The sequence below is a fragment of the Onychomys torridus genome, chromosome 16 (assembly GCF_903995425.1).
Source record: "Onychomys torridus chromosome 16, mOncTor1.1, whole genome shotgun sequence".
Classification (NCBI taxonomy): Eukaryota; Metazoa; Chordata; class Mammalia; order Rodentia; family Cricetidae; genus Onychomys; species Onychomys torridus.
This window is the reverse complement of record NC_050458.1, coordinates 39,185,546-39,211,529: the sequence shown is the minus strand read 5'-3', so window position 1 is coordinate 39,211,529 and position 25,984 is coordinate 39,185,546. Positions and strand designations below refer to the sequence as shown.

The window sequence follows — 25,984 nt, the reverse complement described above, 5'->3', positions numbered from 1 at the left end:
CCACCCCACTGCCGTGAATTTCCATCAAGGTGGTTTGGGGAGACTGATACATGGGGAGGCTGTCCCTCAGAATGTGACATGGACAAGTGAGCCCGGAAGCAGGTGGCCTTGAGGTGGGTGAGCTCCGTGGCTTTTCCAAACCTGCCTCTGGATGCTGGCTCCACTGCGGCGTGAATAGATGGGGGAAGCCTCAGCCTGAGGGCCATACCCCAGCTCCCATGTGTCCTGGGCAGCACCCTCTATCCTCCATGTACCCTCACACTGTCCAGGATAATTTGAGAGTTTTATGGGTCAAATCTCTCCCGTGATGGCTTGGCCTTAGAACTGGGGAGTCATAGAGGCAGATCACATGGGTGAAATAAGGTTCGCATGTGACAGGAGAACTCTTGCCTATCTACCCTCCAGTGGAGCCAGCCAGAGCTGCCTGCCACACATGCCTTTGACAGGGAGGGTAGAGCCCCCTAAAGCAAGCTGGATGGGTTTGAAAACGAAGGCAACCAGGTCTCCAAACCCACCCCAGGACACTCACAACACTAGCTTAGAGATTCAGCAGGGGAAAGCGCCCCCATCAGCCTGTGGACTGCTGGCCTTCTGGTGGCATTCGGGGGCCTGGGGAGGGATGTCCCACAATGGCATTGTAGAGAGAGCCAACACCAAGAACTTAGGTGCTCTCTCATACAAAGCCAGATTTCTGACGTCTGGAAAAATGAGAAAGCCGGCCATAACCAGCACTGGCTGGAGGGTACACCCTTTCCAGTTTTTGCCCAAAGCATGGGCTGGTCTAAGTAATCCTGGCTGTAACGCCAAGAGCCAGTGGTCCCCATGCTGCTTCTGTCGTCTCAAGAGACTCCTTTCTCTTTACCCACAAGCAGAACCCAGACCACACATGTCTTCTGTCTACTCCCCTTCCAGACACTTCTTACCTGGCCAGGCCCAGGAGGCCCAGGACTCCTTCCCTTCCACACCCCTGGGGGCCAAGCTTCTCCCTTCCCTACCCCATCAGGCCCTGGTACCTGGGCTTCTTTCCATTCTGCACCACCAAGCCAGTGACCGCAGCACGGTGATCCGTGAGCTGTTTGTTGCAAGACATGCTGTGGACATTGATGATGTAGATGACGGAGTCCTCGGAGCCCACCCACACCTGGCTGTGCTCTGCCATCACCATGCAGTTCTAAAGGAAGCCACGATGGGAGAGTGCGTGAAATGTGCAGACCAGCTTCACCATCTGCACAGCTACTACCTGTCTCAAGTCAGTAAATACAAGCACTGATCCCGCAGGGTCTTGTAAGGCCCAGTCAGAACCTCGTTTAAGTCATGTGGGTTCCTGGTGGCTTTACCCAGCAGGTCCGAATAGAGGATGATTAGGACCACGGGCCTGAGTGCAGGTGTCTGAGATGGTCTGCGCTTGGCTGTGCTGGGGGAGGAGGTCTTTTGCTCCACCCCCTGGCATCTCTATAAATACCCTGGGGCAGACACAGTCAGGGCCCATTGGAAAAGGTTCCAGGCCCTCTTGAGGCTATCCTTTATTTTCTATCTGTTTATCTCCGCACTATAAATCCTTCTATCTATTATTTCCTGCTGCTCACACTCAAGAAAACTCTGGGGAGCTGTGGGGTTGGTGGGTAAACGCCCCACAGGTTCCCATTTAAAGATGCCTTATTGAGTACACAGAAGTATAAAACCATGGCAGAAAACACAGTCAGGGAAAGGATGGTGGTCCACAGTGTGAGCTGTGAGCAGCAGCCTTAATGCCCTGCCTCAGAAGTAACACACACACTGGCCCTGACATTCCCACTGTCTGGATCACAACGGAGGCATTGTGAGCATTGATTTGGGGGTCAAGACACGATTCAGCAGGTGGCTGGATCTGCCGTCATGAAGATGGATGGTAGGAATGGCCAATCAAGCCGTCAGGGCCTCTGCAGAACAGCGTGTTCTTAGGGGCTCTGGCGTCTCAAGGTCAATACTCGGTGATGCTAGGGGATGGGCTGTCCATTGAATCTCTTTGACCAGCATGCTGGGTTCAAAGCGTTGCACTCACCACTTTGGCAGCGCCCAGTTTAAAGCGGTGCTGGTGGATGGTCCAAGAGGAGGCGTCGAACACGACCACTTTGCCTTCATTCAGGGCGCACCACAGCTTGGGGTGTGCGTCTTCAACTTTCTCTGCAGGGTCAAGGCGCCCTGAAGAGGAATGTAGCCCCGAGGCTTTTAAGTCTGGCGGATCAGTGACGGTGGGAGGGGCTGCCTCCTACCACTCAGCTCGCTCTCTCCTAGATACCCACAGAACACCAGGGCAGTGCGGGGCGCAGGGAGAGTGGAGATAAGAGAATGCTACCCTCCCTGGAGTCTAGGCTCTTGTGAGCTAGAAGGGCAGACAGGACTGTGTGGATCAACGGGATTGCACCAGGATCCACAGGTAAGCAGCGGTATGAGGACAGCTGGTGAGCACTCGGCATCAGAGGAAGAGGGTCAACTGGAGAAACTGACTTATGGCGTACCCACCAGTTTCCACACCTACCCCAAGCTTATGGAGCAGAGTCATTTCCCTTCAGGTTGTCACCCACACTTAGTGGGTGGTATCAATTTATTTATTTAGGTTCATCTAGAATCCAGTCCACTTGGAACCGGTGTGGTGACTGACTGAAGTGGGTAGGGTTCCAGCTTCCCGTATGGAGCTAGGCTGTCCCACTACCCCATGGTTATACAACCATTGGCCAAGAGCAACCTCTTCAACCAAAGGCAAGAGCTGACACACAATACCGGAAATGTCACATGCTGCAGAGGGCAGGGTATGAGTCTTCTGGGTCCCCAACAAAGTTAACTGCCCAAGTCCAGGGTGGCACAAGGCCAAGTGGGCAGAGTGGCCCTGACAGCTTTGCCCTTGTGGCTCAGGACTCCATTGATAGCACCCTCCCTGTTGATAGCATGGGGCTTTCCCTTCACTGCCGCCAGATGGACCTCCAACCCAGATCTAGGTTGATCATAACCAAAAGCAGTGAGAGATCACCTTACCCGGAGTATACAGCAGGAAATCAACAGCTTGAGGAGCGGTCTCTCCAGCCGAAGGGTTAATCTTGTGTTTTAGAGTCTCTGAGGTTGTCTTTGGGACTGCCATGGGCACTGGAACACAAGCACGTGAGTGAGGTTACCAGACTCAAGGGCAGTAGAACAGCAGCAGCATCCAACTCACAAAGCCCTCCTGTTAGGAATTTGTGGTTTCAAACAAACAAAAAACCCACACGCGGCCTGAAGGGGGCGCTTTGGAAAACCAGCGTGAGGGATAGTACCCCCTAAGATGCCCTCTGGCTTCATCCCGATGGGGAGCAGGGCTAAGAAGGAGCTGTCACATAAGTTTTCCTGGTTGAACAGTACGCCAGTGTGTCTAGGTCACATTTTCTTTGGCTATTTTTTCTTCAACATTTCGTGTGTGATGCACACACCATAGAACACCTGTGGAGGTCAGCGGACAGTGAACGCAAGCCAGTTCTCTCCTTCAACCATGTGGATCCCAGGGGTGGAGCACAGGTCATCAGACTTGGCAACCGTCTTTCCAGCCCTGGGTCACATTTCTTTACCCACTCATCTGTCTAGTTCCGTGACTAAGACTCTGCAAATGGTGCCATGATAAACACCGGGTGACCCTCACCTCTCTTTCTGCACAATCCAACCCTTGATTCTAGGCAGTGCTGAAATCACCTTCCCTGGGGGTTTCCGGGACCACCTGCCAGGTTGAGGGACCCTTCCATGAACCCCGAGTTACCCCCTAGCCTCTCACCCCCATGGATCACCTGCCCTGCAGAGGAGACTATACCCTAGGGACTTGCTGGTGGCTGCCCCGCCTCCCCCCTTTTTCATTAAGCCTCACATCTCATGAAATTGCTATTGTCCTCATTTCTCAAAAGAATCTGGAATAACAGAGTTCCGAGCTCCAACCGCGCAGGAGACGGTGATGGGACCCTCTGCCGCTGCCTCTGCCCCTGCTGCTGCCTAGGGTGCTCCTTCCATTTTGTGTGTTTTTAGACCTTCCATCACAAGCGGACTCGGTGCTTCTAGGTCAAGCTTGGGGTCTCCTGTCTCGAGTCTTCACTTTGTTTAGCCCTGCACCAGAAGGTATTTCCGGATTTCTTAAATCAGGGTTAGGAGCTCAGCGTGCTGTGACCTGAGCTCAGATGGCGCCTCCTGTGCCACAGGGAACAAGGTGACAAGGATAGAGCGGGTGTGCTGAGTGTTACCATGGCAACTCCGTAAACTGTTTACAGAGGAGCTAGAAAGCCGTTCCATAAGCTGCTGGCAATGGGAAGGCTTCCGTTTAAAGTTATATAAACGGCTGAAGTGCAGTGTTTATTTGACATTATCCCCATCCTGAGGAAAAGAGCAGTTCTGTGGAGACCCAGGACGGTCAGCTAGAGCTCCTGGAGGGCTCAGTGGGTCTCCAGGCAACGTGGGGCACCTGAGCCTCCTGGCTGCTGTCCCAGCTCAGGCAGGAGCGGGTTCTATGACCAGAAAGCGTCAGGGCCACACGGTCAGTGACGGATGTTACAAAGGGCAAGATGAAGATATGCCGAGGCGAGTGAGCACACAGCCTGGCGTGTTTTCTAAATCTTGGACAGCTATTTTTACAACCTGACTACACACCCAGGAGAGATTACACCAACTTGCACAGGCATTCACAACAGCCTTCGTCAGTCAGGAGGCAGATCCAACTTAAATGTCCACTACAGAAGAAGGGCATAGAAAATGTACTGCTGCCAACGACACAGTGTCGTCGCCACTAAAGAAACGGAGGACTGGGACACGGCTCAGTGGGTTATGTTCTTGCTGTATAAGAATGAGGATCCGTGGAAAGCTGGGTGCAAGGATGTGCCTCTGCAACCCCAGTATTCCTGTGGACAGACAGGGGGCAAAGATAGGAGACACCCCCGCCCTGCTGCTGCCCTCAGAAGCTTGTGGGACAGCTAGCCTAACATTCACAGCAGTAAACAAAAATGAGACGGCCCCCCCACCAGAAGCAAAGTAGAAGGTGAGGACCAACACCTGAGGTTGTCCTCCGACCTCCATACACATGCCATAGTTAGCATGCGCGCGCGCACACACACACACACACACACACACACACACACACACACACACACTCACAAATCGATATGCACACCACACACACCATACAAAGTAACGTTTCCTTAAAGGAGTTTAGTGGTAGCACCAGCTGGCTCTTGGAGGAACTGAGGAAACACTGTACTGAGTGAAAGGATGAAGTCGGGAGGGCTCCCGGGGATGGGAAACACCTGGGACAGACGAGCTCACAGGGATCTCACCGGGAGCACAGGGGTGATGCTAAGCAGGTGCAGGGGTTCCTCTTGCAGAGTCTGCATGTCTCAGAACCATCACAGGGAGGGTGGCATCCCTCTGTGAGACCTTAAACTTCATAAGCCACATCTGAAAGGGGTCCGGCATGAGAGGGACATCTCAGTATCAACAGGACCTGAATGGCGTTTGCAGTAAGTCCTGCTTCCTCAACCTGTGTTCCGAGGCAAACTTTGACGCCTCACACTCTCTCTGGCCTCAATAGGTTCCGCCCGGGTGTGACACGGAGTTCCAGGGTGGCCTATGCTAGAACGGCTCCTTGTCTCAAACACACAATAAAAGAGCAAACGAGAACAATAGTGATGCCCAGAATAAATCAGGACCAGTGAGACTTCTCGGTGTTTAGACACTTTGCCCCCAAGCTTGACAATCTGAGTTCCATCCCGGAGACCCACATCGTGGAAGGAAGAAAGAACTGACTCCATCAAGTTGTCCTCTGACCTCCACACACATGATGTGGCATATGTGCCCACACATCACACACACACACACACACACACACACACACACACACACACACACACGACAAAAACACCAAAAGAACTCCAAACCGAACCACACAACAAATGATAGCTGGGTGTGTAATCCCAGTGTTCAGGAGATGGAAGTAAGGGGACCGTGAGTCTGAGCACAGAAAGACCCGCCCCACCCCCCCCCCCCCCCCCCCCCAAAAAAAGTGAAAATAGGAAAGCATGAAAGTTTGGTGGGTTCTAACCGATAAATGCCAGCCAGAAGAAAAAGCTTGAGGCATAAGGCTTACAACGGACAAAGGCAACGGCCTCTCAGAACTCACCCTCATTCTTCATCTTGTCAAAGTAGGCCAGCTTGGAGGCAGCGAAAATGGCATTATGTGACTGCAGCGTGCCAACCACGGCATCCATAAGCAAAACATTGGTCAGTGCCTGCTGGACGTACTGCGGGTCCTAGGACAGAAGTGGACGTGTGTCAACCCGGTCCAACTCCCGAACGTCTCTTAGGCTTGGCTTCGCTGGAGGAAACGTTACTTCTCAAAGAAGAGTGAACGAAGCGGGGTTTGAAGTTTGGGTCGTACAATCTTCTGCTCTGAGTCACGGTCAACCCTGATTGCTGACCCCTGGGGCCAGTACATTTCCTTGTCTAAATGAGACAGGCAGGAACTCATGACTCCTCACGCCTGCCCCCAACCACACTAAGACAGCCACGCTGTGGCTGTACCCAGTGACAGGTGTGGGAATAGCCCCGCCGTGGCCTTTCGCCACTGCATAGCAAATCTGCAGAGGGCAGTGGGTGTAGAGATGAATAGCTAGGCCAGAGATCACGGAATTCGGAACCTTGGAGAGGACAGAGTCCCCCCACCCCCGCCACCAGCCAGCCTGTTCCTTCTAAGATATTTCTCTGGTGACTGGTGAGGCTGTAAGTCTCTACATACCCTTATGACCAGGTCCTCTGTGAGTGTCCTCTGATCGTGGCCTTGGTCCATTGTTTTGGTTTGGTTATGTAATGGTTTGAGAGATGGTCTTGCTCTATAGCCCAGGCTGGCTTCATACTCTAGATCTTCCTAGCTTAGCCTCTTGAGTACTAAGACAACGGGTACATGCTAGCACACCTGGCTTGCTGGACATAGTTTCCTCGCCATTTAGATGATAGGAACCCATCCCCCAACCCTATCCACCACTCACCGGGAGGACACCAGGACGGAGGGTGCACAAAGGTAAACTGAGTAAGTGCGGGCTGCAGCCTGCATGTGCTCTTCCTCACACCAACCCCAAAGGCCCCATGGCCTGAGGTGGAGTCACAGAGCCACAGCCGCTTCTCCGTCCCTTCAGACGGTAGAACTCCCCTGCCCAGTGGCACCGGGCCCGAGCTGCAAACTCTGGGTGCCCCCTTCAGGACCCGGTGCCACCCGTGCCCACAGGACCACCCCCACTTCAGACCTTGTGATCATCTGCCAGCTTCTTTCCGGCCCACATCTCCTTCACCATTAGGTGCCAGAGGTCACATTCAGACTTCAGGTTGGCCTCAAAGACTTCTTTCTTGGCCACCGTCTTTATCTTTAAGGTGGGTATCTTCAGGAGGAGAAACACCACTGTGGTGTTTTTGACTTCCTGTAGGAGGAAGAAAAGAGGAAGGCTCAGAGAAGCAGCCTGGGTTGGTGGCGGGAGGGAAGGAGTGGCGGAAGGCACGGCGGAGGGCAAGTTTTGCCACGTTGGGGCACATGTGCCCCTTACAACCTTTCACTTTTCCCGGACTTCTGCAGCAACCCAGCAAAGCAGGCAGAGACTACAGCTGCAGGCCTTGTGGGCATCCCAGTGGCCACTGGGCCTGGTCCTTCTTGCTGGCACCTCTCAGTAGTTGAGAGCATATGACACCCCCAACTCACCTCTCCTAGGCCTCAAGTTTGGGACAGTAATTGTAAATATAAGGCACAAAATATATCATCAGGGCTGGAGGGATGGCTCAGAGGTTAAAAGCATTAACTCCAGGGGTCCTGAGTTCAATTCCCAGCAACCACGTGGTGGCTTATAACCATCTATAATTTGATCTGGTGCCCTCTTCTGGCCTGCAGGCATACATGTAGGCAGAACACTGTATACATAATAAATAAATCTTTAAAAAAATATCATCAGGGTCCCAATTCAGACCTGCTTTTTTGGGGGGGTGGGGGCAGGGGTTGGTTTCTTGAGGCAGGATTTCTCAGTGTCGCCCTGGCTGTCCTGAAACTCGCTCTGTAGATGAGGCTGGCCTCATAGAGATCCACCTGCCTCTGCCTCCTGAGTGCTGGGATTACTGAAGCACATCAACACATCTGATTCAGACCTCCTCAATTTGGAGTAATGTAATGTGGCTGGGCATGGTAGCATATGCCTTTAATCCCAACACTCCAAGGCAGAATCAAGTGGATCTCTGTGAGCACTGCATAGTTCCAGACAGCCAAGGTTACATAGAGAGACTTTGTCTCAAAAAACTGACCAGCCAAGCTGGAGAGATAACTCAGAGGTTAAGAGCACTGACAGCTCTTCCAGAGGTCCTGAGTTCAATTCCCAGCACCCACATGACTCACAACCAGCTATAATGACATCTGGTGCCCTCTTCTGGCATGCAGGCAGAGCACTGTATATATATATAATAAACAAACAAATCTTAAAAAAAAAAAATCAGTAAAATGTAGCCAGGTGTGTGGTTTCACATGCCTATAATTCAGGAGGCTGAGGCAGGAAGATTGCAAGTTCAAAGCCATCCTGGGCTACATAGCAAGACCCTGTCTCAAAAAAGCAAATTAAAATATAGTATGAAAACTAATAATAAACAGCATGTGCCCAGAAACACAAGTAGTCACTGTGAGATACACTGCTGTGGGACACAGTAGCTCAATGGTCAGCATGTAACCATCTCTCTGAGACGAATTCATTCCTAGCTTCCCGTTTCTGGTGAGAAAGTCATAGCCAGCCTTACCTTGTGCCTCCATACATGGTCACCACATTGGAATCGGGTGAGGAATACTGCCCCAGGGGCGCCACATCACCCCTGCTTGAGAGCTGAGCAAGTTGGGGTAGAGGAAGGCACATAGTGTTGAAGGTGACCTGAGGTAAACAGCTTGGGGAATGGTTGCCTTCTGTGCCTGGCACCATGGCAGTCTTACCTCTATGTTCCTGAAGGTGGCGATCTCCACATAGCCTGGCCGCCCCTCGGGGAGCAGGAAGAGACGTTTCTGGGTCATGGCAATCTTGCCAACTCCACGATTGGTCTTCACGGAGCTGGACAGCTTGTACACACATTCATTCTTATCCAGATGGTCCATCAGCAGGGCAGGCAGGCTGACCTCTTGTGCCTCTGCCTCTGTCTCCTTCCAGCAGGTGTAGAAATCTCGGAATGTGTCAGGGTCGATCTGTTTTTCATGGCCTAAGTTTCACAAGAGAGACTTCATTGGGCCTCATGCCTCATGCTCGCACTACCCAAGTCAGACAGCAGGTGGCACCAGTGCCCAGGACTCTCTGGATGGACAGTTTAGCTGAGGGCCTTTGCCTGCCCCAGCTTGTGGGGCAGAAAATTTAGGTAGAGGCCATCTGTCCCTTCTAGCCCACAGAGGAATGATCATCTGACCTACCACAGGTGGTCACAGTAACTGCCACAGCGGACTTCTTTTTTTGAGACAAAGTTGTGCTGTTTCTGAGGCTGGCCTGGAACTCACTGAGCACCAGTACTTAGTTTCCTGCTGAGAGTTTAGCCATGCTCTGGCATATAAGGTGCTTTCTTCTGGGATACAGCGCTTGCTCACATTCACTTCTAAGGCCTAGCTCCTCACTGCCCACATCTACCTCGGCCTGGTCCTACCTGGCTTATGTGTCCAGAGCCTGTCTGTTGCTCTGTGTCCTCTACTGGGTCCAGGCCCTTCATCCTGCACAGGCCACACTCCTCACTGCTGCTAGCACCACCCCACTGCTGGGCTGCTTTCCTCGGCCCTCACAATGGCTTTTCCTAAAGCATAAGCGGATCTTCCTGCTCCTCACTCAAACCTTTCTGAACTGTTCAACCGTATCAGACCTCAGGTTCCCCCAGACTGTCCCCTCTTCCCTTTCATACTCCAGCCATACCAAGCAGTGCCCCCAAGCGGTTGTGTGCCTCCCTATAGACTTATCCTAACCGTCATACCAGAACACTCCACCTTTTCCTTCAACACCCAGGAAAACAGCCCCATGCAGCCTTCCCTAACAATGCAGGGAGCAGCTCCATACAGCCCTCCCTAACAATGCAGGGAACAGCCCCATGCAGCCCTCCCTACAATCAGGGAGCAGCCCCATGCAGCCCTCCCTAACAATGCAGGGAGCAGCTCCATGCAGCCCTCCCTAACAATGCAGGAAGCAGCCCCATGCAGCCCTCCCTAACAATGCAGGGAGCAGCCCCATGCAGCCCTCCCTAACAATGCAGGGAGCAGCCCCATGCAGCCTTCCCTAATAACACAGGTCACGTTGGCAGCACACCACCAACTGCGCACATACACAGCACCAGTGCATTCACCCAGCAGCACGGACCAACACTGACCCTCCATGGTACACAGAGGACACCAGCTCACCCTCATAGCCACAGTCTGTGGCAGCCACACTCAGCAGGCCTGTGTACAAATTAGGAAACTATAGTAGGAATTACCAACTCTGCCCGCCGGCAGCTGGTCCCTGCTTATGCAGAGCCTTGTCTCCCTGTGCCCAGCCTTCAGAGGCCGAGGTCTGAGGTGGACGAAGTCCCATTGGGTCCACGCCACCATCCCCGGGTGGTAACATGTCATGGTGACTATTGTACATCTGTTTTGCTGCCACAGTGTGGTGGTGGGTGAGCACACAGCCATGTGTAAGGGAACAACTATGTGCAGGCTGTGCAGGATGGGAAAGGTTCCAGGGGAAATTTCCAAATAACAAGGGCAGCTGAGGCCGCAGGAAGGAGGCCCAACAGGAAGGTCTATCTGTCATCAAGCTGTAAGGTAGCACAGAACAGTCTCCTGGGGACCTCCACCAGGTGGCGCCATTTTCATTTTTTTCTTCTGCTTTCTCTTTCAAGGTAGTTGAATAACATGTATTTTAAATTCTTTTTTCTCTTCTTTTGCAGAGCTTGGGGGTTGAACCCAGGGCCTTGCCTATGCTAGGCAAGTGTTCCACTGCGCTGTACCCGATCTCCACGTAAGCCTTGAAGTCATTGGCTCCAGTGGAAAAATAATTTCACATGGGGCGGAGGTACGGTACCCGTCTGTACAACGTGTGACACAAAGCGACTGATGAGGACAAATAAGAGAACGGGGCGACCCCATGCACGGGACAAGCCTCTGCAGGCTCCTGCACCGGACAGGGAGTTCAGTGAGGTGATCGACAGCTTGAGTCATCCCCTGCCCCATAAAACAGTGACCCAGAATCCTCCACCTTACAAACACTGAGTTCTGAGGCCTGTTGGGGTTAAGACTGACTGAGCTGGGATCACCCCATCAGACATCATGTAAGACAGGCTTGCAGTCACGCTGAGTGCGAGGAAGCGCCCAGAAGACAGAACAGGGGAGCTAGGGGCAAGAATGGCAGGCCACGCCGATGTTTGGGAGAGCGAAAGAGCCAGGGATTGATCCTTCATGTACATCCTTCAGGACAGACCCTCTGGGCACCCACACCACCGCAGTCATCAGAGCTGCACACAGTAGGGCCTGTGCAGCCAGCCCCAAAATGTCCTCGTATAGACAAGTGGCCTGTCCTTGGAGGTGAGGGGCTCGTGTGCTCTGGACATGCTGAGTGGGAACAGCGAGACTAAGGACACCCCGTTAGATGGAAAACAGACCTCTCGCACCTGCAACCAGCACCCCAGCGAGCTATGGTTACCACACTGCCAGGACTACAACAGGACCCGACTACAAGCTATGGCACCTCCCCGCCGCTGGGCACACACCCACAGCCACTGTGTGCACACATGGACACCCACACACTCAGTTGTCTCACAACCCCCAGTAGTCTTCAGGGGCACGACAGTCACACCCACAGACAGAATGCCCATTCCCTGTCTCCAACTTCTCCCAAGTGCGCCACTGTGGACCTCCACCAACCTCGACACCCACCAACCTCGACACCCACCAACCTCGACACCCACCAACCTCGACACCCACCAACCTCGACAGCTCGGCCCCAGCTCATCCCGGCATCACGCAGGCAGCGTCCCCACCAGAGCTGGCTACAGACGCTCCACACTGCAGCGACATATGGGGGTGGCACTCCTGTGAGCTGCAGTACACACTGTGCGCTCCTGACAGCGGCTGACTTCCCACGAACACACATGAAAATATGAATGAGCATCTTAAATACAGTCTCAACTGTATTTTTTTTGGGGGGGGGATCAGTCAGTGGGTTTTGAATCCATGGTCTTACTCTCTATCAACCTGTGCCCCAGCCCTCAAGTATATTCTTTTTTTGGGGGGGTGGGGGTTTCGAGACAGGGTTTCTTTGTATAGCTTTGCACCTTTCCTGGAACTCACTCTGTAGCCCAGGCTGTCCTCAAACTCACAGAGATCCGCCTGGCTCTGCCTCCCGAGTGCTGGGATTAAAGGCGTGCGCCACCACCGCCCGGCTTCAAGTGTACTCTTGTATCTTACAAGTTCACTCCAAGATGGGAACATTCAGTTTTGCCAAAATTTTGTCTTTCAGCTCAGCCACTTGACTGAAATACACATACAGTCACAGCAGTGACAACGGGGTCCTGCCCCCCTCCGGGGGCACTTCCCCACCTAAGGAACCACATAAGTAAAGGACACTGGACAGCTCCTCACTGGCCTGGCCCAGGGTAAAACAGGTGCCCAGCTGCTACTCACTTCCCAGGCTCTCTGATAGCTAGGTGGCGATGTCACATGCCACCATTTGTAGAGGATGAAGAAAGGCCTGAAGAGAGAGACAGGTTCCTGGCCATGATAGTGAACACCTTTACCCAGCACTGGGGAGGCAGAGGCAGGCAGATCTCTGTGAGTTTGAGGCCAGCCTGGTCTACAGAGTGAGTTCTAGGACAGCCAGGGCTACACAGTGAAATCCTATCTTGAAAAGTAATCTGCCCATGCTCACTCTCCAAATATTTTCTCTCTGCAATTGGTGGAGTCTGTGGAGGCAGAACCTGTGGATGGGCTGACGGGACTTGACCGGCCAGCAGAGTCCAGTGAATGCAAAATTCAAGAGTTTCAGCAGGTAGGAAGCACACTCGGGTCCAAGCCTTCCTGCAGCAGTACACGGTCAGCCCACACACACTCTGCAGTGCTCACAGCTCTACTGGGGGAAACCTGGTGTGCCCACCCTGGCAAGGAGAAGATGTCTGGAGCACAGGAAGCCCACTCACAAGTCAACAGCGGAGAAAGAGCTGTCCCAACACACAACTCGGGCAAAGGCTGAGATTCTGAATCACGGAAAGAAACCAGAATGGGGACAGATGGTTGGGGACACCAGCTGGGCAGTGCTAGCTCACATTAGACAAGAAGACCACAGTGACAACGAGGCACATACTGCCAGGCAGTGGACAGCAGAGCTCACGGGTCGGGCAGCACACAGTTAGGGGGCTGACACTTGGCCCAACCAAGCTTCTGGCTCTAAGCGGAGGAACCAGCCCACCCAGACTCTAGGAACAGGTGTCAGGACCCTCCCTTTCGATGTCTGGAAAGGCCAAGTCATAGGACGCCTCTTAGTTACAAGGGGACAGATGAGCTATGCTTCCTCCCACATGGCCAGCAGACCGGGCAGAACAGATGCACGTGTCGGTCCAGGTAACACGGATCGGTCAGATATTAAATGGATTTCGAACTTCCACAGACGGCAGGACACAGTCCATGAGTGTGAAATGTCACCTGGGTGCTGTCGGGAGACATCTCGTCGTCAGAGATTTTAAGCAGAACAGAAAGCAGTGTGCCTGGGTTGGGAACAGCGCCTCACTGGACACACGGAGCATAGCCAAACCCAAGAAACAAGAGCCCTGGAGTAAAGAGTACCAAGGCCTTTTTAACCAGGTGGGTTGCCCTGGCACCTGGCACCGTGCTGCTGGTGTGTGTGTGTGTGTGTGTGTGTGTGTGTGTGTGTGTGTGTGTGAATCCTTCAGCTGAGCCACAGCTGTACAGTCAGTGTGAGGGCTACTGGGTCAGATGCATCTGCAGAGACAGCCAGCCTCATGTAGAACTCTGCCCCACGCTGTGTCACGCGATGTCACCTGCAGCTCCAGGTCTGAGCGTGTGTGTGCACTGGGTGCTGTGCATGCCGTCCTGTCTCAGGACACCAGCGAAAGCTGCCCAAACTCTGTGACTGACTTGGACTTGCTGCAGGATGTTCTTCTGAGTGATCATGTCTTTAGCACACAAGGTTTTCTGCTCTCACAGACACACACTGGCTTAATTACGGAAAACCGAGACTTCTAATATCTTCTTACTTGTCATTACTCAGAAGCAAATTCGCATAACTCTGCATTGCACTGTCTTAGAATATTTTACTTTAAAAATTACTTTCTTGGTTTTTTGTTTGTTTGTATGGTTGGTTGGGTTTTTTGGGGTTTTTTTTGAGACAGGGTTTCTCTGTGTAGCTTTGCACTTTTCCTGGAACTCGCTCTGTAGACCAGGCTGGCCTCGAACTCACAGATATCCGCCTGCCTCTGCCTCCCCGAGTGCTGGGATTAAAGGCGTGTGCCACCACCGCCTGGCTAAAAATTACTTTTTAAAGCTTGAGTTGCTGATTTGAGTTTCACTTAAAGAAAATCATGAAGTGAATCTTGACTTGGAATTAGAAGTTTGAATAATTTCTGAAACTAACCTAAAAGTACATCTATCATTTTTTTTTTACTAAGTATTTATGCAAAGTGGGATTCAAAGCATTAATGATTACAAAATCCAAACATCAACTTTGAGAATCACCAAAGATGGGTTGTGCCCTACAGAATCAAATTTTCAGCCAAGATTTTATAAGATTTAATTTTTTTTCTTTTAAAACAGGGTCTCACTCTATAGCCCAGGCTGACCTAGAACTCACTATGTTGTCTAGGCTGGCCTTGAACTCAGTTTCCCAAGTGCCAAGATTGCAGGCATGAGCCACAATGCTCACCTTCAAGATTTAATTCTTGGCCAGGCATGGTGGTACATCCCTTTAATCCTAGCACTTGGGAGGCAGGTGGATCTCTGTGAGTTTGAGGCCAGGTCTACATATGAGTTCCAGGACAGCCAGGGTTATACAGCAAAACCTTGTCTAAAAAAACCAAAACAAAACAAAATAAAAACTTTCTATGTGAAAATTAACAAGTACATTCATCTCATTATGTTGGAAATTTGGTTTTTTGTTGTTTTTTTTTTTTTAAATAAAGATTTCATTCACCCAAGGCTGTTCTCAAACTCATTAGGTATCCAAGGATAACCTTGAACCTCTAAATGTCCCATCACCCGTCTCTAGTGCTGGGATTACAGGTATGAGCCACAGTGCCTGGTTTATTCTAGGCACTGGGGTTGGACCCAAGGCTTCAAGTATGCTAGGCAGGCACTCGGCCAACTGAGCCACATCTCAGCCCTGATTTTGTTTTTTAATCAGTGTTAATATTATACTGTATGCAACGTAATTATATTAAAATGCATGTCTTGATGATTATCAGTTGGTATTTGTTTTGTACACCTGGTTCATATTCTTAAACACCTGGGTCTCATGGAAGATTCTTGGGTGAAAGTGGCCATGAGTGCCAGTTCAAGAAGCCCTGGCTTAGGGAACAGTGACAAGAAAAAAGAAAAAAAGCTTGTCCGTGTTTGGTGCAGACATAGCTCTTTTCTTTTTTCTTTTTTGGTTTTTTGAGACAGGGTTTCTCTGTGTAGCTTTGCACCTTTTTCCTGGAACTCACTCTGTAGCCCAGGCTGGCCTCGAACTCACAGAGATCCGCCTGGCTCTGCCTCCCGAGTGCTGGGATTAAAGGCGTGCACCACCAACGCTCGGCGATAGCTTTTTTATACTTTCAAACACTTTCAATCTTAGTTGGTCGAATTGTAACTATAGACCTGCAGACCCAGAGGACATCAGTACCCAGGACCACTGTGGGATCCCCTTACCCACGGTCAATGCGTCAAACAGGCGGTGGATAATGACGGTGTCCTTCACGATCCCCGACTCCTGGACCCGCTTCACAAAGTCGCTCAGCTGCATGTGCTTCTTGGGCAGTTCAAAGTTCTTCACGGCGTCATCTGCTTTGGGGGCCTCACCCGGCTTGTCCAAGACCTCTGTGATGAGCCGCTTAAGCTCAGGTGTCCGCTCAGCCTGGGCCCGCTCGGAGGTCGACATGGATTCCACCATGCTCTTCACAAGATCGGCTGGGAAGATCCCTAGGTCAGTCTTATACAGGTTCTGGAAATCCAAGAGGGCACTCAGCAGCTGGCCCTGCATCACATGGATAAGGCCACGCAGGTAGATGTACCTGGCCAGGAGCAGAGAGTCACCAGGGCCCAGCAGGCCCATGGCCTTGCTCAGAAGAGCGGTGAGGTCTGTGTAGTAAGCCTGAACACACTGGCTCATCAGTGGGAAGTGGATCTCGGGGATCTTGAAGGTATATGTCGACTTAGGGGTCACTTTGAGAACTGAAAAAAAAAAAAAATCAAAGGAAAAAGGCATGTAATTAGCATGGTCCCGGAAAAGGCGGAGAGGCACCCATCATGTCACTGTGTGCTTTGGACAAGAACCCATATGCCTCTTCCAAGCCATTCCCCCATACCCCAAGGGTGAAGAAGAGCCCATTTTGTTCCCAGAGAAACAATTTAACTATTCTCCGTGGGGCAATTATGGTTTTAAAACTATGAATACTAAGTTAAAATGCTGGAGCTGGGCTCTGAAGAGTAAGCTAATAACCTAAGCCAAGTTACACCTGCCAAGCAGGGCTCGGTCTTTGGAAGTGTTTGTCACAGTGACTCTGGACAGTTGTAGCTCAGGGCTCCCACCGCATAGATGCAGAAGGTGAGGATGGAGGGGAACAGAGCTCCTGCATGCCATAGGCAAGATTTAAACCACTTCCCTCCAAAACGTGATCCAAAGCCTCCTGGGGACTAGACACTGAACAGGAGTTGAAGTTCCTCTCCTTCCGGGAGCTCCCTTGGGACAGGGGACCAGAGGCCAGGCCATGCACACCAATGCTGGGGTGGTGCCTCGGCTATGGAGGCTGGAGGAAGGTGGAGCCTGTGATGGTTTGGGGGGTGGGGTCCAAATGAAGACAGAAAAGGTCAGCTGTGTCCCAGAGTGAGTGTGCACACATCTGCCAAGCCTGGGAAGGAACAGCAGGGCCAGAAAGGGAACTGGTTTGTTTGGGAGTCACACAGCCAGGAAGTAGCTGCAAAGGGGGTTCACACCTCTGAACAGCTCTGAGCGCTGAGACATTTTCATGCGCATACTGTGTCTGCCAGACAGAAATTCTCTGGGGACTCACAGCTTCCTGGAGATACCTGCAGCCTGAGTTAGGGGCAGCAGCCATCAAGGGCCTGGCCCCCAACAGTTCCTCCCACCCCATTAAGGACTCAGTGGGGCTCAGAGTACAAGTCAATGATGTAATACAGAACAGGGTGTGCCTTAAGAAGTTTACACAGAAATGCAGCGCTCATAAATATCTAACTGCACCCTTTAGGAAGGGACTGCTATCTACATAGGAGCATCCCATCACACATCCAAAAATACAGACATGCACTATAAGCATAACACATGCATGCATGCATTCATGCATGCGTGTGCGTGCGCATGCGCGCACGAGCACACACACGCGCACACACACAAGGCAGTGGAGGCATGGACACAAACTAATCTCTTAAAAATAGTTTGTTTGTTTTTTTTCCCCTATTTTTACGAAGGCAAAATTTCAGTCTCACAATGATCACACTCCCATAGGGTAGCCTGAAATCCAGGAGGCTGGCCCCAAACCCACAAGCACCAATCCGGCCCCAGCTCCCCGAGATGCTATGATTACAGGCATTTGCCACCACACCTGGCCAAAGCAGTTTAAAATCTTAAGCACATGCCCTGCCTCTGAACCAGGCTACAATCTATTGGCTTCAGTGCTGGGAGAACACGCACAGGAGGGCAGCGGCTGGACTTGCCTGGGCTGCTGCTTTTACAGCTGGAGGTGTCCATTATCCGAAGTGATGAGTTCCTGGGTGGCAGCTCAGGCAGGGAGATCTCCTGCAGGTTGGGCATGCTGACCACCATGCGCCTGTGGGTGATGTGCAGGGGTGAAACCTTCCTGGAGGCCATCTTCTCCACAGTAGGTCTCCTTGGACTTATAAGCATCCTGTCTATCCTAGGGAGAAGCAAACGTTCACTTCACAGGCACAATGATGAAAGTGTGAGCCTCCACTACCCACCACACCCAGAGTGACGAGCAAAGTAACAGAGCCACGCACAGGGTGAGAACCTGTCACTAGGTCCAGCCTCAAGCAGCTCTAGGGGAAAGGATAAGAGGGGTCTCAGGGAGCCCACAATTTCAGAGACGGACAGGGCTGATACACCCACAAAATCAGGAAAAGCACCAGGAAAGGGCAGGGGGGAAAAACAGGCTTCTTGAATGGGGAGCATGGGAAGAAAGTGAAGACGGACAGAGACTGGCGTGTGGCACAAGATGTCCGGCCAGGCACACAAAAGCCGCCCCCAGGAAACAGGGACACACAGAGGAGGCTCTGTATTTGAAGGCTCTCGGTGAATTGCTCAATAGGCTGCTCAATTGATCATTTGTATGTCCAAATAAAACTGTGACACATGAGCCCTCGGTCCCCAGAAAGCCACGGACATGGGACAGAATGAGGCACCTGTCCTCCTCCGACTGGGTGTCGAGGTCCATCCGAGCAAAGGCGTCCATCCTGCCGTTGAGCCGGGCCTTCAGGAAGGAGTGGAACATGTAGGTATCCAAAACCTGCATGTGAGGAAAGCTGTCATGCTCATGGTCCTCTGGCCTCCATGCAAAGCCTACAGCAGCCCCACTGAGGGATGACCTCTCCTGCACAGGCTCTGGGCCGGAGCCTGTGCAAACAGAGAGCTTCGCAATTAGTTCGTTTTAAACTTTATTATTCTTAATCATGTGTCTGTGGGTGTGTGCACATGAGTGCAGATGCCTGGAGAAGCCAGAGGGGTCAGATCCCCCTGGCTCTGAGACTGTGGTATGAGCCACACAAGGAGGGAGCTGAGAATTGCAGCCACTAGAGAGCAGTGTTCACTCTTGACCACTGAGCCATCTCTTCAGGCCTGCAACTGGTTCTTTTGTTTTGTTTTGTTTTTGTTTTTGTTTTTGTTTTTTTAAGATTTATTTATTTATTATGATATAGCATATATGACTGCAGGCCAGAAGAGGGCACCAGCTCTCATTACAGATGGTTGTGAGCCACCATGTGGGTGCTGGGAATTGAATTCAGGACCTCTGGAAGAGCAGTTGGTGCTCTTATCCTCTGAGCCATCTCTCCAGCCCCCTGAAACTGGTTCTTATGTACTCAGAGGCGGGCTCCTCACCTGCACGTGGAAAAACACAAAAGTTAAGAAGCCCAGGCCACCCAGCCATAAGGACAGCGGTGCCTGTAATGTGTGTGCCCCTGGCCCCAGGGGCTTCTGGACATTCCACAGCACTCAGACTGGCTCTGCCTGCTTTCATGGGCTGCCTTGGCCAGGGCGAGAACTAGACAGCCCCCAGGTCTTGACTCCACAGCACTGCAGTTATTTTCCCAGGATATGTGGGTATCCCATCTGGCTACGAAGCTCTCGGACTACAGGGGACCCCCAACGCAGGCAGGAAAAGGAGGTTAAAAAGGTGCCCAGATCCAACTGGGAGGATGGGGGTCCAGAAAGATCCACGCCAGGAACCCAAAGGCAAAACAGTGTAGGAAGATGCAGGAAAGAAATAGGTCACGTAAAGATCGAAGGTAGCACTCTGTGAATATCTAGAGGACCCAGAGCTGGTAAGGATAGCCTTGGCCGAGATGGGCAGGACCACAGACTGACCTGGATCACTATAAGAGAGCAGAGGACACCAGGAGGGTCACAGAGCAGAAAAGGAGAGAGGGGCCATGTGGAAGTCACACATTTACTCAGTGGATGGGTCAACCTGTGCCCTGGAGACAGGCGGCTCTTCCCACCTCAGAGGGGTCAAAACAAACCCCCAGGGGCTCCACAGGGACGCCCGCCAGATGGAAGCCCTGCATGCATTGTATGATGGACACACCAGTCATTAAGGGATAGGCAGAAACAGTGGGCTCTGCTTCAACCTTAGGATAATGTCAAGGAAGCTGCCGAGACACGGCTAAGGTCAGAAAGGGCCAGCGGCGCTCAGAGCAGCGTGGCAATGGCAGGAAGGGCCGAGCTCTCCTCATGTACAGAGCAGAGGCTGCCTAGGCTGGAGGGCGGTGACGGGGAAAGGGGGGTGATGCGCACCCAAGCATGCACATGTGCCACCGTCCATCAAACCCACATGCTTAAAACTTGTGTCTCTGGCTTAAAATACACTATGCTCCAAAGCTAATTTAAAAATGAGGCAGCCAAGGAAAGAAAACCAGACCAAAAATAAAACTTTCTGTAAAAGCAAATTCAATTGTTAAGACATTTCTAGCGCCCCCCCCCCCAAAAAAAAAGCCACCTGTGAGAAATGTTTCAACAAGGAGGAGGAAGCGGGTGGTGCCACCCGAGCCCTGCCCACTCACCTGCTTATAAAACTGCTGGTCCCCTGCTGCTCGTGTCTTGAGAAACTCCTCACTGTTGAACACGCGGTGCTCATAATTCAAGTGGTTCTTCACTTCCCTAGCAAAGAGAAGGTGGGCCGCGTGCTGAACCACCAACAAATGTGCAAAACCACACTGTCTAGCAGCAGAATTGTGCCGAGAAATACGTTCCTCACAACTTGCTGTATCCCCAGAATGACAGTATCAGGATGGACTACGTGGCCGCCATCACTTCTCCAGCTAGGGAGAAGCTGGGAGACAAAGCTGCCGCCTCCTGGAGCCTCAGCTCCTTATGCCAACTGAGACTCAATAATCAGCTATCGTGCTAGTCAATTTGGGGGTAGAGGGTCGCATGCTGCCAACACTTCAGCCACCAGCCTGTCGCAGACAAGCCTCTCCTCCACTCTATAACCTGTCTCATGTGAAAAGCTCATGGGACCTGAGTTTACGATCTCCCCAAGCCACGGTGACATTCTATAAACAGTCGATGGTCTGCAGAGTGAGGCAAGTGGATGTGCCCGGTGCCTTCCTTCCATTGTGAGTGAAAATGCATCCATCTAGGGATACAGAGTTTTACCATCTGGATTCTTACGTTCTTGTTGCTTTGTTTTGGGGTGGGGGGAACAGTCTCATATAGCTCAAACTGGCCTCCAACTCAGAGGACAGTCTTGCACTCCCGATCTTCCTACCTCTGCCTCCTTCCCAAATTCTGGGGTCACAGGCGTGCACTGCCACACTAGGCTGGAAAGCATTATGTTGTTGTTTAAAAAATAATAATAATAAAGATACCCGATCACTGCAATCATAAAAAATTTGTCTCCAAAGAATGAAAAAAACATATACCTAGGACCATGCTTTGAGCAAAGAAATAATACAGTCTGTCTCCGACATGCTGCCTCGTTAGTTTCCCCAGTTAATTTGCTTTATGTAAGTGGAGACATCAAAAAGACAAGACTGTTTAAGTTTCGCTTTGGAAATAATCAGAGCACCGAGAATGCCATAGCTCTGTGCTAACCCCTTTTGAGCGGACGCCCCTTCGGAACAGACCAGAGCCTACATCAGAGCCTCCTTTGCCATGGATGCAGGGAGCAAGCGGCCAGAGGGGGGAAGGATGCTTCCTGTAAAAGAGAACAGCTGGAAGGAAGAGAAGACCCCAGGCTGTAATAGAATTCCTTAAATGACAATCGGTTCCTGTGCTGTGTCGCGGTCCACACGCAAACTTGACTACTAGCCGATGCCAGTCCAGGGCTTAGGTAGCACTGGCACACACCAGGCAGTGGGCAATGGTCAAAGAGCCTCCCAGCAGTAAAGCCTACACACTCATCTGTCCTGAGCACCTTGGATGCTGCACCATCTGGTGTCTGAGCCCCATGGAAATGACCAAACTCTCTCTTCACAGCTCCTAGAACAGCCCCTCCCTTGACTGACCCTGAGCTGTCAGCCAAAGAGCGCGTGCATGCACAGACACAGACATAGACACACAGACACACACACACAGACACACACACACACACACACACACACACACACACACACACACACACGTGCGCGCGCCCACACCAACCGGGTCTCCAGGCACCATCTTCCAGGAAACAGCCATCTAAGTGGCCAGTGCTGAGAGAGACAGGTGGTCAAGGCTGGGAGTATGCTGGGCAGGGTGGAGACTGGCTGGTCTGGTCATGAGGAAAGGCTGGGGAATGAGCTCAGTGGCCGATCCTAGCCGCTGTGGTGGTCTTTAAAATACCTGAAGATGCCGACGAGCAGCTGAAGGGCGATATGCTGGATCTTGCAGTTGAGAGCCTGCTGCCAGGCTCGGCGGCGGGCGAGGCCCTCATTCAAGTCTGTGCTGGAGCTCAGGTGGGCGAGATGCAAATCTGGGTGCAGCTGGAGGCTCTGGACTCTGGGGAAAACAGCAGAGCAAGCTGAGAAGCTGAGCGTGACAGCAGCCAAGTAGAAAGGTAGTTTAAGGTGCTCTGGTGCCTGTCAACAATGTGGAAGAGCATTCAAAACTTGGGGCTAGAAAACTTTATTTACCCCCAGATAGCACTACATGAAGGCCTTGCTTCAGACCCAGGCCTATCTAAAAAGAGAAGGTCTTCTTCCAGGACACAAGGCACTTCCTGCCTCAGGGCTGCCAGGAGGGTCAACCACAGCTCCCGGCAGCTACCTGGCAGCATCTCCTGCCCAGGTAGGATCAGAAGCCACTCTGTGCCCTGCTTTCCATGTCCTGAGTGCCACTATTCATAGCCCAGAAAGGGAGTTGGTCAGTGGCTCATCTGCAGGTCCTCAAGCACAGAGAAGGGACTCACCCAGAGCCACCACCAAGCCTGGGGCCTGGCCTTCCCATCACCGCACAAGCCCGTGTTTTGAGAGGGACTTAGGGACATAGCCTTGGGCACCATCCTTAGCACTTCAAGGATATGAAATTTGCCCAAGAGGAGGCTCTGGGCATCAGTAAACAAGCCTGCCATTTTGAACTCTCAGAGATCCGCCTGGCTCTGCCTCCCGAGTGCTGGGATTAAAGGCGTGCGCCACCGCCACCCAGCCAGCCTGCCATTTTAAACAGACAAAAGCGACACATATTTGTTCTACAAATGTTCCTCTCATACCCAGGCACAGTCCTGAGTGTAGACCAGACAGAGGCCCTACTACGTGGAGCCTGTGACAGAGTAGAGGGAAACAGAAAACAGAGAAATCGGCTACAGAACCGGAGGTGACAGAGGGCCAGCAGAGATCTCATGAGGTGAAGCTATGACTGTGAGGTCAGACTATTTGAGGACAGTGCTCCTACAAGACTTGTGACAAGGTTGTGAGCCTGCTTTGTGAGAAGTAAGACACGTGGTGGTGGGAGCTCCTGGGGGTGAGGTGGAGGACAGGCTCTTGGGTGCCCACAACCCTCCATGAGCATAGTAAGCTTGCAGGGCCCAACCTGGACCATAAGAAGCTGGTGCAGGTTGGGATGGTGCTCTGGATTCATTCCTAACATACTGGGGAGCTGCCCTGGGTGGGTGTCCCAGCCTTGGCTAACCTGACTGGTGAGACTTCCCTCCTAACAGAGTCGTGACAACTGCATGTTGACACCAGACTGACCTTTGCCAGGCAGAGCAGAGCAGGGCATAGCAGGGACAGAATGTCAGCGACTCCCCTGCATGGACCACACCACGGCGCTGCCTGCAATGATGTCTTCTATGCCTTCCAATCATGGACAGCTGGATGTAAGAAGCTGCCCACTCCTTCTTCAGCCTCATCCTTCACACACACACACACACACACACACACACACACACACACAGACTGCACAACTGAGAAAGTGGCCCTTATTGCTGACCTAAGGTGAAGAATGCTTCTTATCAGAAGAGCAATATGGCCCACCATCTCTAGGGGAATCTGGGAGAAAAGACCACTGCCCTGTGACCTGTGCTGAACCCCTGTGAGATGCTCCCTCCCACAGGCTCATTCTGGGGGGCCCTGCCACCTCAGGGACCCAACCCCACACCACTGCACTTGAATTCTGAAAAGCAAGCCATGCCGACACTGGTAGATTCTCCAGCCAAAGCAAACAGCCAGGAATCCCAGCCTGGAATGACTCTTGCCCCCCTGCAGGGGAGTAGCCCTGCTTATCAAGAGGAATGTAAGAACCCACTCAGGAGCCTGACCCAAACCCCCAGCTGGCTACAGGAAGACAGCATGGCCCTAGCTCCCACAGCCACGAAGGGCAAACTCCCCATGTCCCCCTGACCTTGACTTTGGAACCTTTCTTTCTTTTTAAACATTATTTTTTAATGCATTTATTTGTGTTTTATGTGCATTGGTGTTTTGCCTGCAATGAGTGCTTGTGTGAAAGTGTTGGATCCCCTGGAACTGGGGTTACAGACAGGTGTGAGCTGCCATGTGGGTGCTGGGAATTGAACGGGGTCCTCTAGAAGGAAGAGCAGCCAGTGCTCTTAACCCCTGAGCTATCTCTCCAGCCTGACTTTGGAGTCAGACCAGGGCCAGGGAAGGTAGATGCCACAGTGCAGCCAGCTCCTGACTTACCAGCAGGGGCATCCCCACGCACCAAAGGATGGGAACCTCTGCACTGTGGAGAAGATCTCAGGGCTCTGAAAGCATTGAATGTCTATGAATTAGCCCTCTGGGGAGAAAGTCCACGGAGCCAACTCCAAAGAACCAGCACACAGTCAAGAAATGGGGCGGGGAGCCTAAACACCAGTAGAGCTGATGGAGAAGGTCACCCTCAAGACAAGCACCCTGAGTGTCACAGCAGAGGGAGCATCACTGTCTTGTCATTAGTGCCGATCTAGCTAGATCTAGTTAGCTGAATGGAAGCACTTAACGATGTCCTACACGTATCTAGTGAATGTACAAATGTATGAATGAATGAATGAATGATTGAACTTAGAAGACCACAGCACAAGGCCCACGGGCAATGGACATAGCCTTGGGAATGAACCTTCCTGTAGCCCTCCTGGGTTCCAACGTGCCCTAACTTCGTAAGGCCATGATTCATAGTCAGACAAGATCTGAATAAAGACAAATCACCGTTGTTTAATAATACTCATAATGGGCAGTGGTGGCGCACACTAATCCCAGCACTCGGGAGACAAAGGCAGGCAGATCTCTGTGAGTTCGAGGCCAGCCAGAGCTATATAGTGAGACCCTATCTCAAAACACCAAAAATAAATAAACAAACAGACAAATAAAATAAAATAAAAATTCAAAAATGATGTCCAAATCCTAAGTATGAGAAGTACCCATCACAATAACAAACTAGAGAAATGGCAAACACAAATTGGAATATATGTGTGCTCAAACATAAACCGTTTCACATTACCTCTGAATGAAGGTCTGGGCCAGCACAAGGGGGACTTCGGGGATATCTATGTCCTCGGCAGAGGACTTAGTGATACTTCCGTGGTCGATGTCTATCAGGACCAAACCGTCAGCTTCCTGGAAGGCAGAGGTCAATGTGAGAGTCTGAGTCTGCACACACCTTTAGAGACCTACAAATGTATTTGCATTCACTGAGACAGTACCAGTGTTCAATCCCCGGGCCCAGTGCAAACACCTCCGCGGAAGTGCAGGATGCCGGGAGTTCTGGCGGTGGGTAAATCTGGTCAATTGTGGCTGTGTGTACTTTACGGAGTCAGTTCTGTTCACTCAGCAACCTTCACTGCTACCCATCTCCGAGCCCGCACGTGTCCCCGAACAGAAACTCCGTCCCTTTGGCCCAGGGCACCCTCCACTCTGCTTTGGGTCTCTGTGAATTTGACCACTCTATGGACCCCATGGGAGCGGGCTCACTCAGTGTGCCTTGTCACTCAGCGTGGTGCCTTGGAGGATTGTCTGGATGGCACCGGGGGTCAGAATCCCTTCCCTTGTGAAAACGGAGCAGTTCATGTGTAGGTGGGCCACAGGCCTTCTCTGAGTCATGATGCCAAGACATGTTGTCAAGTTTCC

The 25,984-nt window shown here is 51.9% G+C and overlaps 1 protein-coding gene across 3 annotated transcripts in view; it reads right to left on the bottom strand.

Moving 5' to 3' along the window:
* The window catches only part of Dennd3 (DENN domain containing 3), a 51,883-nt gene that overhangs the window by 5,598 nt on the left and 20,301 nt on the right, over window positions 1–25,984 (bottom strand). For 2 of the 3 annotated variants that reach the window (XM_036208418.1, XM_036208419.1), the window contains exons 8-19: window positions 25,359–25,474; window positions 22,272–22,427; window positions 20,510–20,606; window positions 18,635–18,738; window positions 17,930–18,129; window positions 15,908–16,429; window positions 8,984–9,243; window positions 7,278–7,448; window positions 6,158–6,287; window positions 3,013–3,120; window positions 2,042–2,181; window positions 1,014–1,171 (exon numbers count right to left, since the gene is read on the bottom strand). In XM_036208418.1, coding sequence (XP_036064311.1) covers window positions 1,014–1,171; window positions 2,042–2,181; window positions 3,013–3,120; window positions 6,158–6,287; window positions 7,278–7,448; window positions 8,984–9,243; window positions 15,908–16,429; window positions 17,930–18,129; window positions 18,635–18,738; window positions 20,510–20,606; window positions 22,272–22,427; window positions 25,359–25,474 — 2,162 coding nt within the window. The remainder of the gene's footprint in view (window positions 1–1,013; window positions 1,172–2,041; window positions 2,182–3,012; window positions 3,121–6,157; window positions 6,288–7,277; window positions 7,449–8,983; window positions 9,244–15,907; window positions 16,430–17,929; window positions 18,130–18,634; window positions 18,739–20,509; window positions 20,607–22,271; window positions 22,428–25,358; window positions 25,475–25,984) is intronic. The other variant, XM_036208420.1, reaches the window with a different exon arrangement.